This window comes from Drosophila bipectinata, chromosome XR (genome assembly GCF_030179905.1).
Source record: "Drosophila bipectinata strain 14024-0381.07 chromosome XR, DbipHiC1v2, whole genome shotgun sequence".
NCBI classification, from domain to species: Eukaryota; Metazoa; Arthropoda; class Insecta; order Diptera; family Drosophilidae; genus Drosophila; species Drosophila bipectinata.
The window spans coordinates 16,198,015-16,216,217 of NC_091735.1; the positions used below are offsets into that span (position 1 = coordinate 16,198,015).

The 18,203-nt window shown below is 37.4% G+C and overlaps 2 protein-coding genes and 1 long non-coding RNA gene across 5 annotated transcripts; 1 reads left to right on the forward strand and 2 right to left on the reverse strand.

The window, feature by feature from the left end:
- Positions 1-715: 715 nt before the first annotated feature.
- Positions 716-5,281, forward strand: LOC108119386 (nucleolar complex protein 4 homolog B). The gene is made up of 4 exons (XM_017232558.3): positions 716-973; positions 1,035-1,743; positions 1,801-2,330; positions 5,081-5,281. Exons 1-4 carry the CDS (start codon positions 836-838, stop codon positions 5,195-5,197), a joined length of 1,494 nt encoding a protein of 497 aa, XP_017088047.2. The 5' UTR covers positions 716-835; the 3' UTR covers positions 5,198-5,281.
- Positions 5,221-13,598, reverse strand: ppk8 (pickpocket 8). Of its 3 annotated transcripts, none has more exons than XM_043213036.2 (7): positions 13,510-13,598; positions 12,387-12,478; positions 8,783-9,145; positions 8,412-8,724; positions 7,079-7,227; positions 5,544-6,352; positions 5,221-5,486 (listed from the first exon to the last, which is right to left on the reverse strand). In XM_043213036.2, exons 3-7 carry the CDS (start codon positions 8,986-8,988, stop codon positions 5,221-5,223), a joined length of 1,743 nt encoding a protein of 580 aa, XP_043068971.1. In that variant the 5' UTR covers positions 8,989-9,145; positions 12,387-12,478; positions 13,510-13,598. The 3 variants fall into 3 exon arrangements, 2 of the variants coding, with proteins under 2 accessions (XP_043068971.1, XP_070139154.1); XM_070283053.1 differs by having other exon boundaries at positions 13,336-13,595; XR_011444259.1 differs by lacking the exons at positions 5,221-5,486; positions 5,544-6,352; positions 7,079-7,227; positions 8,412-8,724; positions 8,783-9,145 and adding an exon at positions 9,636-10,481.
- A 2,377-nt stretch (positions 13,599-15,975) lies between these two features.
- Positions 15,976-17,043, reverse strand: LOC108119309 (uncharacterized). Its single transcript, XR_001772977.3, has 3 exons — positions 16,940-17,043; positions 16,689-16,869; positions 15,976-16,629 (listed from the first exon to the last, which is right to left on the reverse strand). It is a non-coding gene; the product is annotated as an uncharacterized lncRNA (long non-coding RNA).
- Between the last annotated feature and the right edge of the window lie 1,160 nt (positions 17,044-18,203).

Genomic DNA, 18,203 nt, shown 5'->3' on the forward strand with positions numbered 1-18,203 from the left:
TCATCCGAAATCCAAAATTCAAAAAAGTTTAGTTAGTATATTGTATTGTCTAGTCCGTGAACGAGGGATTTTTAAAAATTTTGATTAAAAAAAAAATGGCGACGTTTTTAACAAAAAATGTACTTTTTCAAGGTATAAGATTTTCGTTTTTTGTGCTTTAAAAAGGGAGTTTTAAAAAAAAAAAAAATGGAAAATCCCTCGTTCACGGACTAGCTAATATCATAATAAATAAGTGGTCAAAATTTGGTGTTGATCGGATTAGTAGTTTTTTTAGTAATCGTGTCCACCGCAAAGGTAATTTCCCAAAAAAAAGATTCTGAGATAATCGCGTTTAAAGTTTCAAGTTTGTTCAAGTTTTATATGCATATTTTGCGCTATAAATAGCAACAGCTTCGGTTCTAATGCTCTGATCATTATGAATTTTTGTGAGAGTATTCCCAATAGAATATACTTTAAGAATATGCAATAAAAAAAAAATCGATATTTTCATATATCACAACTGTATATAACCCCTTAATAAGGTCACACCAAATATCGGACCAGCTTGGAAAAGAAATATCGATGTATTGGTAATATTTCGCATTGATCAATTTTAAATAAAAAAAAAAGAAAGATAATATTTTATAATAATTACACAAAAAAACCTTTTCTGTTGTATATAAGATATTTTGTTAAATATACTTAGTGTAACCACCTTTTTTAATCAGGTTGGCAGCACTTCTAATAACTTTTCCAACGTAGTGGCAACTCCGGGTGAGCATGCCGCATGTTCTCATTTATTTTGGTTTTGCTTGGTGTTTCCCGAATTTAAAAACATAAAATAAAATTTACGAAAATGAAGAAACCCGCAGCAAAGAAGGATGAGGATGCGGGAGAGCATGTGGCCAAAAAGCAATTACAAACAAAAGCAAACGCTTTGTTGAATTCCAAAAATGTGGACACCAAAATTCTAAAGGGTTTTGTACAAATGCTGGTAAGTAATATTAAATAAAAGCGAATTCCAAATGTAATATTTGTTAATGAAATGTTCACAGAAAGACACACCAGATAATGTGCAGGTTGGGGATGTGATGAATGTCCTGGAAGTGATATTCAAAAATCTAATCAAGCGGAAATCTTTGGATGGAGCCGAAAAGACGCCTTCTAAGATACGGGAGCTGTACGAGGAAACCTGGTTGCTTCTGCAGGAAAACATACTGCAGGACTCTGAGAGCTCTGTGGCTATAAAAGTCTGTATGCAGCTGATAAAGTCGGAGGCCAAAAGCCCCATAGCACCACACACCAACTTGCCTTTTTACCGCATTCGCCAAATTCTGGAAACACTGGTTAATTCCGAAGAAACACCCTCGACAGCTCTGGTAAATTATGGCAAATATTGCAAAAACCTGGACATCCTGGATATTACCCTAAGACAGCTGCTGAAGCTAGTGCCAGAGGGAGAGTTCAAGGACCAACCCGTCAAAGCAATGAACTTTCTGTCCCTGGTTAACCTTATAGACATGGGCAAGTCGGTACTAAATGCAGAGGAATACTTTCTGGAGGCGGACAAGTCCACGAAATTCGACTACAAGCAAAGTCAGAAGAACTTGAACAAGTTGTGGAAGGCCGTAATGGCGTCGAGCAGTGGAGTGGACGAAAAAGTGCATCGCCAGCTGCTGGTGGTGCTGCTAGAGCGAGTTATTAGCCACCTGGACGATCCCATTCAACTGACAGATTTCTTAATGGATTCCCTACATCAGTTCGGTGCGTAGCCTGTTTTTATTTTTACCGAATTCCTAAACCAATAATCTACTGTTTCAGATGGCCCCATTGCTCTGTTGGCCCTCCAAGGCATTTTCACCTTGATGCAGAAGCAAAACATCACCTATCCGGACGTGTATGAGAAGCTGTACAATATGTTCTATCCCCGAATGTTCTACAACAAGTACAAGGCTCGTTTGTTCTACCTTGCTGATATATTTTTGACCTCCACCCACTTGCCGGAGAATCTGGTGGCTGCTTTTGTCAAAAGACTGGCCAGATTGGCACTGCAATCCCCCACCGAAGACGCCGTGATCATGATCCGATTCGTGTGCAACTTGCTGCTGAGACACACGGGCCTGCAGAAGCTAATCAAGGCCGGTGGAGCGGCGGAGGAAATCAGTGATCCGTATGACGAGAAGGAACCCAATCCGGTGAAATCGGAGGCCATCAACAGTTCGTTGTGGGAAATCACACTGCTGCAGAAGCACGCCATTCCCGAAGTGGCCAATGCGGCGAGATTCATTAATGCTTCACTGCCCATCATGGAGTTTGATCTGGCCCCGCTTCTCGACAGGAAGGAGTGCAATGTAAGTTCCTGGGGCATAATGACATCCCGTTTGAGGGCAAATGGTCTAGCAGTTTCCCCACCCTCAGGCTTTGGTACATTTTTGTATCCTATTTGGATATATTTCTGATACCTCCGTGATGTCGGTTAGGAATCTACTACCTATATGTGATAGACTGCGAGACTTCAGGGCTGGGCAGTGGCATTAAAGATGCTCAACAGTTTCTTTCTCCTCTTCTGGGGTAGTAGTTGTGGGGTAATTTATTCGACTAGCATGTTCCCACTAGCCAGTGCTTTTCTTTGAGATATTAGGCCAAAGTTGGCAGGCCATCGGGCAATTCGTGACAGATTCCCAGCTGAGCTGTTTTTTTCTCTGTTGGCTTCCCTAAGGTGCAGTTTGTTAGAGGCTATTGGTATGCCAGTACCCATGGGAGCCAATTCGTCTGCCATGCAGTTGCCTGTGATGTCCCTGTGGCCAGGGACCCAGATGAGGGTCATCATCTCGTGAAGAGATCTGAGACAGTTTTCGAGTTGCTGAAAGGAGACTTGTTCGGAGTCCTCCTCCTACTTTGCTTTCTAATTTTAAGCCATCTGGGTAGAAACATACATATTGCATTCTTGGGGCTGGGGGTTTAAGTATTCCATTCCTTGCTTTCGGGAATGATGGTGCAGGAAGGAGTTCTATTCCATGCCAGCCAGTTCTGGATTGGGTAGGTTATGTTTGGAGTTTAGGGCTTCGTTTGGAGTGTTTCTGAGAGCTACACAGATGCATAGTGCTTGTGCTCCCTAAATTCTTTCCAACTTCCCAGTAGTATGGGTCTAACTATGACAGTGTAGATCCAGCTCAAAATGCTGGGGGTTATGTCCCACTTGAGTCCTATTGCTTTTTTACAGGTGAAGAGAGCTGTTGCAGCCTTCTTCGACCTTTCTTCTAGGTTTAGATTCTAGTTTAACTTGCTATTTATTATCACTTTGCGCCATCGCTGAAGAAGCGCCTCTAGTTGTTTAGTTTTGGTGGAGTGAGGGATGGGATTTTAGAATTTTTATTTTATTTGGTTTTTTTTTTGGATTTTTATCCTAATGAAGAGGACTAGCTCTTTTTACTCCCAGGCCATTTCGGCGTGTTCAGTTGGCCAGGTTTTATAGTTTTGCACTTATAAAGTCACAAGGAGTGGTATTTTCCGGTGCAAATAATAGAAACGTCTACAGCGTACGCCTCCAACTTTTCCACCTTAATAGAATCGAGTTGATAACTATGTTCTAAAGGAAAAGGGATCCTACTTGCGGGGTTCGTCTTCAGACCGCTCTGAGAGGGTTGATGTCCCTAGTGAAGACTTCGGCAATTGATGTGCCCAGTGAAAACTAGCAATTGATCAATGAGTCGCACAAAGTGGCCATCTACGTCAGACGTCAGGGAGTCCTTTATGGAGTTTGGGAGAACGTGGTTGAAAGCCCATTCTATGTCTAACAAGAAAGGAAAGCTAACTTCGGGCGGAGCCGAAGTTTATATACCCTTGCAGTTAAAACCGGATATATATCGCAAACATCGGATATAGTTGGCCGATCCTTATAAGAATATGATAATATAACCCAATTTATTATAATACACAAACCAAACCTAAAAATGTCCCAAACTTCTATCTTCAAAAACACAAAAGTTGGGTCATTTCCGATCGTTCAGTTATATGGGAGCTATAGGATATAGTCGGCCGATCCTAATGAAATTTGGTAGGTTGGATCAACTGACCAAAAATAGAATCTGTACTAAATTCCACCTTTCTATCTTCAAAAACACGAAAGTTGGGTCATTTCCGATCGTTCAGTTATATAGCAGCTATAGGATATAGTCGGCCGATCCTTATGAAATTTGGCATGTCGTAATTTTTTGCCAAAAAATGCTCTCATGTCAAATTTGAACTCTCTAACTTTAAAAACGTCAAAGTTATACCATTTCCGATCAATCAGTTATATGGCAGCTATAGGATATAGTCGGCCGATCCGGGCCGTTCCGACTTATATACTGCGTGCAAAAGAAAGAAGGGTGTGTGCAAAGTTTCAAGCTTTAAAACTGAGAGACTAGTTCGCGTAGAAACGGACAGACAGACGGACAGACGGACATGCTCATATCAACTCAGGAGGTGATCCTGATCAAGAATACTTTATACTTTATACTTTATATAAAGTATAAATATACTTTATACTTTATAGGGTCGGAGATGTCTCCTTCACTGCGTTGCACACTTTTGGACAAAATTATAATACCCTCTGCAAGGGTATAAAAAGGCCTTACTTTCTCTAATAGCAGTCTCCAAGATTTGAAGATAATAAGGCTGGAACTGTGTTTTTTGGAGCTCCAACTGTCTTTAAAATTCTTACTTTTTCCGTTGACTCTTAGACCTATTTCTGGTTCTCGTCTTGTTTATTCTTTTCCTTACTCTTATTACGTAGGGTGTCTGGGATCGGATTGTATAACTTTGCCTTTTTGTAACCCACCTATCATTTTGCATCCATATGTACATATATTCGGTTCGATAACTAGCATAACTTCTAATAGTTGAAAAAAATGTCCCTAAAACTGATTGGATGCCTAGATGACGGTTGTATTTATAACTCCATGAATATAACAACTCATATAGGCAATCCTTTCAGGATATATGTTTGGTGATGCATATGTCTGTTGATATTTATTTAAGCTTCATTATAATCAAAACCTATAACTATTAGACTATTAGATTTATCTCCAAATTTATAATATTCTGATTTTCTTTTTAGATATTTGACGATGAACTGCAGACGAAAGCCAAGCAGTTCGCTTTGAACTATGAACGACCTGGAACCTTGGCTCTGCCCAAGAACGGATGCGTTACCAAGTACTTTGAACTAATATAGATCCTTAGACTTAAAACATAATCTTAAGCTGGATTAAAGTGCAGCCTCTGGGGCTGTGGATGGGCCATTTCGGCCTGAAACCAATTTGCTGCTGATATGTATTTAATATTTCCTTGGGGTGGCATAATTCTGGGTATAATGTGGGGTTTCTCCTTCTCCTCCTGATCCTGGCGCAGCTGTCGCAGTTCCGAGCAGGTGCGACAAGGACGAATCAGGGCGAAGTAAATACACTCGGCTATGGAAAGGAAACTGAAGCCCAAAAATAGGCCCATCAGGCCGCCAACGCAAGCTGAAAACAAAACAATATTTTAAAAACATTAAAATTTGTTTTTCCCTCAAAACCCACATAAGAAATCGGAGAATCCAATGAACTCCGTCTGTTTGCTGGCCCGGAATGTGGGATCCTTGAAGTACATGTTTACCACAGCCACATTACGTTCCACATATTTCTCCGAGAAGTTCCAGTGAGTGTTCGGATGGATCTGATTGAAGCCGCCGAAGGCTATTTTCGTGGAGTACGCCGTAATGCTGAAGGAGAGATCGAAGCAGGAGGGCAGGCACTCCTCCAGACAGGATTCCACGGCCTCAATGGTCCGGAGTCGCACCAATTCTACACAACTCCTCTTGCCCACCGGACAAATAGTATCGTTCCGTTTCAGTCTTGGCATATAGAAGGCGACACAACCGCAGTGGAGCATCAACAGCCGGGAGAGGCATTCGGCCACGCAGTTCCTCTGGGTGTAGTGGGCAAACCAGTGCAGTTTGAGCTCGTTGCGAAACAAGCATCGTCTGTACTTTTGGTCCACCCATCGCAGGTGTTTCTCCGTCAATATTTTGGCCGGGTCTATTCGGAGCTTGGTTTCCATTCCGGGTGCGAGAAGGACACCAATTTCCCGGACATTCGGCGACTCATTCGGGCTGTGCAGCGCGATCTTGAAGCCGATGCTGCTGGACGAGGAGCAGTAGTAGGCGTCCGCGCGCACATCCAGCGTCAGGGAGAGGCCCAACGACTCGCCAGTGCCCTGACCCCGTCTAGGATACAGTGGTAAGTCCACGCCTTCCAACGGGCCACGCCTCTTGTAACCCAGTTCGGCGTGCCAATTAACGGATAAGAATCCCGGAGGCAGACTCACATTCCTATGTGAAAGTGGTACACTGAAAGAAAGGGAAACCTGTATATCCTGTGTATCTATATCTATATCTATATCTATATCTATATCTATATCTATATCTATATCTATATCTATATCTATATCTATATCTATATCTATATCTATATCTATATCTATATCTATATCTATATCTATATCTATATCTATATCTATATCTATATCTATATCTATATCTATATCTATATCTATATCTATATCTATATCTATATCTATATCTATATCTATATCTATATCTATATCTATATCTATATCTATATCTATATCTATATCTATATCTATATCTATATCTATATCTATATCTATATCTATATCTATATCTATATCTATATCTATATCTATATCTATATCTATATCTATATCTATATCTATATCTATATCTATATCTATATCTATATCTATATCTATATCTATATCTATATCTATATCTATATCTCTATCTATGAAGAAAGAAGCGTTTTAGGGAAGTTCCAACTGATTTTATAAATTTTATTATTTTAATTCTAATTTTTTAATTATTTTAAACTTAATTTTTGCTTGACTCAACAAAGTTATAAAGTCTGCAAACCATTTAAGCCAAAAAATAAAATAAAGCTTTGGATTCAATGTGGCTTTCAAAAAGCTCGCTGCTATACTTGGGAGCGAAGCAAAATGAAAATGTTTGAGTCAAAGCTTAGAAATGTATATCCAGATTTGATCTAAAGCTTTTCACCTTTTCCTGTACATAAACCTGGGTTGAAGCATATTGAAAACACAGCACAGACCCTCATCCGTGACAATTGGATTGAACAGTCGGGCACATTCGTAGTCGTCGCCGCCAAATCGACAACCAATGACCATTGATTGACAAGTCTGGGATATCTGGAAAGTTTTATGTAAAGTATATATACAACAATTAAGTAAAAAATAATTAAGTAACTGAAAGTACAAAAATTTATTTTATTTTTAAGAGCATATTTTTCAATAGTGTATAATAATTTTCAATAAAGTCATTACAGGGATGCTACAAAATTGAAAATTAATCATCTTTCTCTTCCTTTTTGTCAAGAAAATCTTTCAGCCTTCAACCTGGTAGTTGAGGATTATAAAGAGTACAGGTTGTAATCGAGGGATTTAAGCAGTTCTAATTAGTATAGTACTTTCTGAAAACCCCCCTCTCGCAGGGTAATTGAACAAGAATAATAACAGTATTCAAGTGCAGATGCAAGTCCCGCCGATCACAGCCGAGCGAGTTTAAACGGTCTTTACACTCTGCTCTCTCTCTCTCTATCTCTCTTTCTCAGTTTCACTCTTCCGCGCTTGCTATACACTTTTCTCGTTTGTATAATTCGCAAGTGCTTATTCCGAAGAGGCTTGAATAAATAGCGCTTGTGGGGGCACCATTCTCGGCGGTCGAGCGCCTCACAGTTATCAAGGGTTGTCCACGTTCCCGACTAATTGTGGAAAAAATAGGTACTCTTAACAGATGCCAAGCCAATAATGTGAATAATTGAAAAATCACAAGTGAAATCCTCCATAAGGAGATAAAGTTTAACCCATAAAAGGGGGTCAGTAGTTTACCCGTGAAGGGGGCAAGTAAAAAGGTGGAGAAAGCTTAGCCGACTTATAAACTCTTTCCTTGCATATCTGTGTAAAAAATTTATGTGGCATTGGCTATGCCTCCCATGTCTGCGCAACAGCGCCGCGAATCCCAAAAGGGGTGCAACCGATGAAAAATAATGTACGCCCGATTGTTGAATCTCCCCTGCCAATTACCACCTACATCCTCCCCAGATCCGGAAAAAGAGACGGGGTGGATGGGAGGGGGAAGCTAATACAAAAACATTCAAAACAAGCAAAAAATCCAAAAAAAAAATAAATACAACAAAACAAAACAAAAACTGTGAGGTGCGATTTGATCGCTACTTTTTGCCATTTTTTAATTTTTAAATTTTTTAAATAAAAACAAAATAAAATATTTTAAAGATTATTTCCTGATTTTTAATCTTATTAAAATTAAAATAATTACTTTAATTTCAGAAATGACTAGTTTAAAGACCACTCACATTCATGATGAACTCTTCCCAGTTGGATGAGTTGGCAGACGACGGGGCGGTCTTCACGACGTCCATACGCCGTCTACAGAGCATCTGGAGCATGGCGTATTCGGAGGAGTCATTGGACAAGTGGACGACCCTCTCGACCAGGGCCTGGTTCAGATTGCAGATAGTCACCGCCGGAAAGGGTTCATTGGTGATGGAGGTCAGTTCCGGGTCAATGCCGACTATCACTGGAGTGGTGTTCCATTTATCGAAGGCATCCTGTATCAGATACACCGCAAAGGACACGACTGCCAGCAGGGCGATGCCGAAAAACAGTCTAAAAAATACTAGTTATTAGATTTAATTCCGATGGATGCAGGAATTATTACAACTACCTATCACTGCTTCTCAACTTGCTATTGTTAATGTATTTCAGACCATGAATTGTGGTATTGCGGCAAAACTCATCAGTGTTTCTGGACAGGATTCGTCGCCAAGTAGTCAAGGAAATGCTGAAAGCCCTCGGCCTTGGATTGGGGCTTCTCTTCTGAGGTTGACCCAAAAATACCGTCGGCCTTTGACGCGTTCGTGGCACTCGCATTTTGAGCTGAAAACCCCACTGGATTGTCGACCATCTGGAGCTTTCCTATTTATACTTCCACGTAACCAATTGCCATTTAACAAATTAGCTAAATTGTTTATTTAATGTCGTTTACTTTACCCGACAGTTGAATTGTTGTGGTTTCTGGTTCAACTAGCTTTGGGGGTAAATGGATTTAATTTAGAGAAAGTGTTTAGGTTTAAAGTAAATCTACTAATGGAATCAGAAGCTTTATAAACATATATATATACTTTTGTCGAATACAGTTGGGTAACGTAATTCTAAAACAATTTTAAAATTTGTACATAAATGCTATATGTACTAATATCATTAAAAATAAATTAAAATATTTTATATTTCATTGTTATCTTAATGAGAAAGCAAACATTTTAGGCTTAGTCATAAAAATTAAGTCCTGGCAATATGTATTACCACCCGTTGGGTTACAGTATTGCCTTTAATTAAAGGACTCTTCTCATTAGGAGAACGGGAAACAGGAAGAGCATGCCCGAAACTGAAATCCTAGCCGAAAAAAATGCGAAACCAAGTCCTGAAAAAGCCAGAGTCGAAGGAAGTTGAATTGGCAAAGGCTGAAGTTTAGAACGAAAGCGAAAGAGACGGGTAGAGGGGGAGCCGAAAGAGACAGATAGATAGGTACATAGATGGGATGGAGAACCACAGAAAACGACACTTGAACGAAAATCAAATTAAAAGCTTCAATGGCAACAGACGAGAGATGGTTGGTCAGGATCCCAAGGACCTGTTTGGTCATCTTCTCCTCCTTCTCCTGATTCTTCTTCAGCTTCAGCTCCAGCTCCAGCTCCAGCTGCTTCTTCTTCTAGCCACATGTCACCACATGGCACCTGCACACACACATACATATATCCTGATATATACGCACTTTGTATGACTTCATTGAAACAAGTTCATAAAACACTTAACCTGACCGAACTGACCAAATGTCCCATGGGAATGCCGCCCGACTGAGCCGAACCGAGCTCGTTGGTCTTGTTGACTTGTTAGCAGTTGATGCTCCCCCCATCGACCTCCCCCGCCCCAGCAGGTCCTTCTTACCATGCCGCGCCGGATGTATCCGCATCAATGAGTGACCGACCGGCCCAAAACTTTTCCCTCCTGCAGCTCTTGCGACTTTGAATCCGATTTCGACTCCTGCTCTACTATAAGGGGGGAGGGGGCATCATCAAAAGTTGCCAGCAAATTGACCTAATCTATGTACATATGTCTATCTGGGCGCAGGCTGCACATATGTGCCAATGGATGTTCCAAATTACACTGCAGGAAAATGATTTTATTTATTTTTAATGATTTATTTTATACCATTTGGGTCGTTTTTTCTTTCTTGGCTATATGACATTCAGAACTAGTCGTTAAAGATCTATGTACGTAAACCCGTTGTTAAAATGTAGGTTCGTTTAGTTTTTCTTTCCACTTCTTATATTTGGTTCCCTTAAGTTATGAAAATTCAATAAAATCTATATTAAAAGATACAGATTTTAATTACATTTAAAAAAAGTTTCCTAATATATTAAGTACTTAATATGTATTAAGAAAAATAATGTTTTTATGAGACGAGAGGTTTATATTAAGAAAAAGAGAATCACCTTATAACTTTAAAATAATTATAAATACAAAATAAAATATTTAATATCTACTACCTAATCACATATATTATATGTATGTAACTCATTTATTTACAGTAGAGTTTTTTAAAAATTGTAAAATATACATGGGGTATATTTATACCCTTGCAGAGGGTATTATAATTTTGTCCAAAAGTGTGCAACGCAGTGAAGGAGACATCTCCGACCCTATAAAGTATATATATTCTTGATCAGGATCACCTCCTGAGTTGATATGAGCATGTTCGTCTGTCCGTCTGTCTGTTTCTACGCAAACTAGTCTCTCAGTTTTAAAGCTATCGACTTGAAACTTTGCACACACCCTTCTTTCCTTTGCACGCAGTATATAAGTCGGAACGGCCGGGATCGGCCGACTATATCCTATAGCTGCCATATAACTGATTGATCGGAAATGGTATAACTTTGGTGTTTTTGAAGATAGAAAGCTGGAACTTGGAACAGATTATGTTTTTGGTCTGTTAATCCGCCTACAAAATTTCATAACGATCGGTTGACTATATCTTATAGCTAACATATAACTGAACGATCGGAAATGGTATTTGGTAGAAATATCAACTTTCGTATTTTTGAAGATAGAAGCTTGGGACTTTTTTTTAGATTTTTTATTGTAATTAATTGGTTTTATTATGAAGTAATCATAAGGATCGGCCAACTATATCCGATGTTTGCGATATATATCCGGTTTTACCTGCAAGGGTATATCAACTTCGGCTCCGCCCGAAGTTAGCTTTGCTTTCTTGTTTTAATTTGAAAAAATAATATATAATTTATAATAAAAGTTTGTAATAAATACAACTACTTAAATTTAAATCTTCAAACATTTTAAACATATTTTCGAATGATTTTTTCGAGTGTCCTTTTAGAGAAGCCTTCCATGGGCCTGGAACTTTGGCAGCGAGGCATTTGAGGATTGAGGATTGAGGATTCAGGACGCAGGACTCAGGATCAGGGACTGGGGATTGTGGATTGCAAGTTTGCGGGGGTGTAGGGGCTCTGGAGTAGGTGTTGGCAGTCACCCGCTGTGCCCCGCCATTAGAAATCGCTTAGGCCGATGGCGACGATGCAATTTACGGCGGCTAATAGCAGACATCTTTATGTACGTTATGTGTGTATGATTGCAAGTATGTATGTACATATATGTACATTTACGATGTATTTACATACATCACATTGTTGTGGGCCTTTGTGGAGAGTACGTTTCAGGATGTCTCTTCTGCACAACCGGAAAAGACGCCACAAAAGTTTGACAAGTTTTCTGGGCGGAAACTTTATGATTACATTAAAATATTAATTGAACATAATTGCATAATTCTGCATTAGTTTTTGTGCAATTTTCAACTTTCTATATGACTAAAATGTCTTAAATCATTAATTATATGCTTATTATTTATTTATTATTTTAATTATATTAATCTCAAGATTCAAAATGTTCAAAATGTATCTAATTAACAGTAATCTTTAAAAGCATTTTTCAAATGCAAAATTTTAATAATATATTTAGGTATATTTGAAGCGTCATTTTAAGCTATCTAATCTTTGCAAATTTAATTAATTATACTATAATTATAAAGCGGTGTGTCTCAAATTTTTATAATTCTTGCAAACTTCAAGGTAGACTAATTTTGTTATTCGTTCACCTAAAAATTTTGATTTCTCTTTTTCCATTTTTCAATTGAAACATTTTTAATGGACGTAAAAAAAAATTGCTGAACAGCATCGTGGAAAATCATAACTTACCATATTCATATACATCTCTGAAACACATACATACATATATGTCCATATAGTATATACTACACTCTTCATGTGTGTGTGTGTCTGGAAAAAATCTGAAAATGATAGAAAAATGATTAATTGCAGTTGGCAGTAGTTCAGCAGTCAGTTACTGCCACAGCTTTTGCTTTTTCTCGGCTGCAGCAGAAAATGCAGCCCAGAAAACCTCAGGGCCACACAATGCCAACGAGCTGGTTTTTTTTTGCCACCCAAAGGCGCCTCAAAGGGATTTAAATAATATATTTATTTTAAAAAATCATATATTGAATCATAAATATATTTTTGATCATCGCTCTAAGAACCAAAAAACCAAATTTGGGCTAGGAACCCCCAATTTTTTAATATTTACTAAGCCTCTGTGTACATGTTAGCATTCATGGCTGTCCATGTGTGTGTGGCAGAGTTCTGCCATTATTCCTTTTTATTTTACTTCACCCAGGGTATTATCCTGTTTATTTCAAACTTGTCATCCTTGGAAAAAGATAATATCTTAAAACAAATAAATTAATTTAGTTTAAAGTTTTTCTTGAAATCTAAAAGAGCAACAAAATTTATGAAATACAAATTTATGTAATATTTTATATTTTGACGAAAATTATTCTTATTTTATAAAAAGATATAAAAAGAGTCTTTATATGGATACTTCAAATCATTTATTTTTTAGTATCACTTTCTAGTTCATTCTAAAGTTTAGAAAGCCAATTCTATTTCATCAAATTTCTTTAGGTATCCTTGATTCCTTCATTCGATTCTTCACAGCTTTTTTTAAAGGCCTTCATAAGATGTAGATTTGTTCATTTTTTTTTTAATATAAGTAAAATAGTTCATACAATCATAATATTATTATTGGTGTTTGGTATTCTTTTTACTGCTTAAATAAAGATTAATTAAATTAATCAATCGCGACACTCACCCCGAAAGTACATTAAAGAGTATTGATTATTCGGCTTTACCCGAAACTAGCTTTTCTTCTTTTATTTTATTTTTTTTTAGCACAACAGCAGCTGACTGCAGCGATATTAATGATAGATATGCGTTCGCTTCACTGCGCGACCCCTTCTGCTACCCCTCTTTCCCACCGATTTACCCAGAATTATACGATAATATTCCAGCCATTTCCCGGGGGGTTCGGCAACTGACGGGTCTGACGGGGAAGAAGCTTTAAATGAGAGTAGCAAGAGTGTTATACATGTGAAATATAAATAGCTTTGGCATTTAAACAGCAATTACAACAATTTCTGCATTCTGCGAATAAATAAAGCCGAAAAATTGAACGATTGGTAACGGAAATTAAGGCATGCTAAAAAAATAATAATAAAACAATACTTTTACTCGCTTTGATGGTTTAATATATAATAGTATAGTATAGATTCCATTATTCACAACTTTCTCTCTCTATGAATTTAGACTAAAAGTAAAGTAGAAATTGCGAGTTATTCCTAAAAAATCATTAGTGTTTGGGGCTTGATTATTTTTTCTTTCAAAATTATATTATTTCGAAAATTTCTTTAAAATAGAGGGTTTTAATTCGAGCCTCAAACACGAATGATTTTTTAGGAATAACTCGAAATTTCTCATCAAATTAAAGGTTTATGAAATAAAAAAAAATATGATTACCATTGAAAGCAAAGAAAATAAGGTCACGTGATTAAAAAACAAGAAAGGAAAGCTAACTTCGGGCGGAGCCGAAGTTTATATACCCTTGCAGTTAAAACCGGATATATATCGCAAACATCGGATATAGTTGGCCGATCCTTATGAGAATATGATAATATTACCCAATTTATTATAATACAAAAACCAAACCTAAAAATGTCCCAAGCTTCTATCTTCAAAAACACAAAAGTTGGGTCATTTCCGATCGTTCAGTTATATGGCAGCTATAGGATATAGTCGGCCGATCCTAATGAAATTTGGTAGGTTAGATCATCTGGCCAAAAATATAATCTGTTTTAAGTTTCAGCTTTCTATCTTCAAAAACACGAAAGTTGGGTCATTTCCGATCGTTCAGTTATATGGCAGCTATAAGATATAGTCGGCCGATCCTTATGAAATTTGGCAAAGTTTCAAGTCGATAGCTTTAAAACTGAGAGACTAGTTCGCGTAGAAACAGACAGACGGACAGACAGACGGACAGACGGACAGACGGACAGACGGACATGCTCATATCAACTCAGGAGGTGATCCTGATCACGAATATATATACTTTATAGGGTCGGAGATGTCTCCTTCACTGCGTTGCACACTTTTGACCAAAATTATAATACCCTCTGCAAGGGTATAAATATTAAATATAGATTTTGTAAGCTAAACCCAAAATGTAGGCTCCCCAAAAATAACAAAATAATGCATAGAAAGTACATAGCTGCTTTATTTTTGCGAGATGCTGTCCGTTGAAAATTTTGGCACTTTGTCCGCTTGTCCGCCGTTCTGTGTCCGCCTGTCCGTCTGTCCCTTCATTGTGTGCGCATCGTTGCCTTTTTGGCACTAATTTCCATTTATTCATTTAGTTGCAACATTCATTTCGGCAGCCATTCACACACAGAGACTCTCAGACGCAGACTGTGGATGTGGTTTGGGAAAATGCGGGGCAAGCTACAGGGAGCAGGAGGCGGACAATTCGCCTTTCATTTATCAGCACAAAGCAGTACAGTCGGACACCCCCGCCCACTGCGCTCCGCTACACCCATGATGAGATGGTTAAGGAGTGACAAAATGTAACTCGTTCAAAATGTGACAAAAAAGGTCATATGGCAGATATAAAACAAACAGTGGAAAACGAAGGAAAATGACAGCCAATGCTCTGCAAGTGTCACTTCTGCTTTTCCTGCTTTCCTGCTAGACCCCTCCTCCGGGCAGGACTTTTTTAGGATGCTGGTGAAAAGCCACGAGTCGAGTTCCCATGGGTTTTTTGTTTGTTTGCGGCTGCCGGCGAGCTGGGCTGCCTGATGAAAGGGTTCAAAACTATTTTCAAACTATGTATTTAGCGTGCATTATATAGAGTTGGAGGTCCACCGACAGGGGCATCCGACAAGGGGCCAAGGGCAGAAGCAGGGTCCTGGCAGGGTCATCATCATCAACATCAGGGTACATCAGCTGTAGTCGGAGTTGGCGTCGCAATCGTCATCGCAGCTGTTTTTATGAAGTCCTTTGGCACGGTGGGTTTGGGTCTATCGATATGTAATATGTAATATTATAAATATAATAAATATTACATACTATACAATATTCAATATTTTATTTTGTTGTAATAATATACAATATTCCTCTTATATATATATTAAAACAATAATGGAGCTTTCCTCATAAAGAATGTTACGAAGAAGTCATCTGTTTCTGCAATTCGGTTTAGGTTTGGCACTTATTAATTATTTAATAAATAATTAAATTTAATTAGCAGGAGTCCAACAGGGCTTATCTTAAAATGTCTGAAATTCAAATATCGGGGTTATTTTGTCCGCCTTTTCCCAACTTTTTCGAGTACCAAAAATTCAATTTCAGTTCATTATTTATTTGGAATTATTTTATTTGGCAAAGTTATACAAAATGCTGAAATTAGAGCTAATATTAAAAATTATGGATATATTACATATAAATGAATGAATACATTGGCTAAATTCTATTTTAATTCTAACAATTTTTTCCCCAAATCCATCTAAAAGGGGTCTTTGTTTCCTTTTATCCTTCCTTCGGCTCTTCAGACTTAAATATGTACGTACCTTGATTTTTTGTTATAAAAGTCCGTTAAGCTTCAAAAAATGTTGTTTCCTTTTTTAAAGAATTTAAAAATATGTTACAACTGATTTCTTCTCTGCACATACTGCTATAAGAGAGTTGATCCGAAGAAAAGATTAAAGGAAACAATGAGCTCTTCAAAATGGATTTTGGAAGAAATTAGAAGAATTTTTTGCCTTAATTTGGCCAAAAAGTCCCGTCGTAAACGGCAAAAATACAGCAAACGGCAAAAATAAAAAATTTCAACTTTATATAAACTTCATGAGGCTGTCGATTAGTCAAAGTAAGCACATTTCCCAACTCATTGCTCCGATGTGTTCCGATATACCCGACTCCACTTTTAAACATATGACTCATTTTTTTTAATTATGGTATTATGACCTAACCAACATCCAACTTAACCAGATCCCTTAACTGGTAGTGAGGATAAAAGCCTGCGGCTAGTTTTCTTGTGGACCCACGTTTTCTAGATCTGGAAGAGATGGGTCACTTGATGTATTATTTAAATGTTATTGGGTTCCGCCAACTTACCTTTGGTAGTATTATAAAGCTTCCATCATTTGTAACATTCCTCATTTGATATTTGACAGTTCTTCATTTTTTATATATATTTTTTTTGTAAAAGATTTCTCCGAATGGATTGCCTGAGCTTCACAATAGAGTGATGAACAGCAGCATACTCTTCTTCTATTTCATCAGAAAGATAGCATGACTGTGGAATTTATAGTTCATTTTATATAATACTTAATTTTAAAAATAAATACACTTTAAGCTTTAATTACCTTCTGGTAATTTTCCAGAGAGATAGGAATAAAATAAACTATAGAAATGTAGAAGGAAAATTTGTTTTTGTGTGACACAAACTTTTGTGTTAAAGAACCACTAGAAGAATTGCAACTGATGTTCCGAAGCTTATGGCTCCGGCTTTTTAAATCATCTGCGACCCTGAGAGAGGCCTGAGAGTTTCTTATTAGAAGCAGAGTCTATGAAATCTGGACTATGATTTTATAATATAATCAAAAAATTCCATGAACGTAAGGCGTCCGGATGCGAAGTCAAAGGTCGAAAAAAATTTGATTAGCAACATTGAATATACTTCAATGATTTTTGGTTTCTGTATATTTGTATACTTGACCCATTTATCAGGTATGCACTTAGATAAGGTATTTTTTAAGCGTGTTCTAATTACGTAACTCTGATTAAACAGTCAAGTTTTTGAGGCAAGTACCAAATCTTTCTACGAAAAAAAGTCAATACGTTTTTGTCATACCCTCCTTTTCTTCTTCACAAAGTTAGTTCATCTGGAAATGTTTGGTGGACGGAAAAAAAAACTTTTATGATTCTGCTGGTAGCTTCAAAATTTTTAAATTCATACCATAAAATTGCATAAATTTTTATTAGGATCGGTTCACTTTATTCACATTTTGCATTGTTATTTACAATAGAAACCACCATTTACTTGACAGGTATACCAGCTTCGACTGTGCCCAAAGTTCAATTTTCTTTCTTAATTTCTTTTTTGGACATTTTTTATTTATTTTGATAAGATTAACAATATTTTGAATATTTTGGATGATTAACTCAATTCAAATGATTGTACATACATTTTATACATTTTAAATGTATAGGATTATTTTTATGAACATATGTTTGTTGATGAGTTATGTATATATTATAAATAAATATGAAAATATGTAATACATATGATATAAAATAGCGTTATTGAGGGGTGTTAAAAATTTTGTATATAAGGTAAATAAAAAATACTGAAGTCTGAAACTTTAAAAACATATCGTAACTTTGTTGGGTGTCGAACAAATTTTGGACGTAGAGAAACCAATTTTTTACCAATGTCCTCGTGGGTATTTTAGTGTCCAACTGGCCTGGACCCTCGTTTTTTGAGGACTCTTGCCCACTTGTAACATATTTTTTGGGGCACGGATTAGTTGCACGTCATGTTGCCACTTGAAGTGTTTATGTGAATGGCGCCGCACACAGACTTCGACTTGAAGCGATATATATACCTACAAATATATATGTATTAAG

What these genes read in the sequence shown, in the direction of transcription:
- LOC108119386 (XM_017232558.3), top strand. Translation starts at nt 836, where the DNA reads ATGAAGAAACCCGCAGCAAAGAAGGATGAGGATGCGGGAGAGCATGTG. An exon ending in AGGGTTTTGTACAAATGCTG is followed by an intron (nt 974 to 1,034) that starts GTAAGTAATATT and finishes AAATGTTCACAG; the next exon opens with AAAGACACACCAGATAATGT. An exon ending in GGATTCCCTACATCAGTTCG is followed by an intron (nt 1,744 to 1,800) that starts GTGCGTAGCCTG and finishes CTACTGTTTCAG; the next exon opens with ATGGCCCCATTGCTCTGTTG.
- ppk8 (XM_043213036.2), bottom strand. Translation starts at nt 8,988, where the DNA reads ATGCGAGTGCCACGAACGCGTCAAAGGCCGACGGTATTTTTGGGTCAA. An exon ending in AAGTTGAGAAGCAGTGATAG is followed by an intron (nt 8,725 to 8,782) that starts GTAGTTGTAATA and finishes AGTATTTTTTAG; the next exon opens with ACTGTTTTTCGGCATCGCCC. An exon ending in TGGATTCTCCGATTTCTTAT is followed by an intron (nt 5,487 to 5,543) that starts GTGGGTTTTGAG and finishes TTTTGTTTTCAG; the next exon opens with CTTGCGTTGGCGGCCTGATG.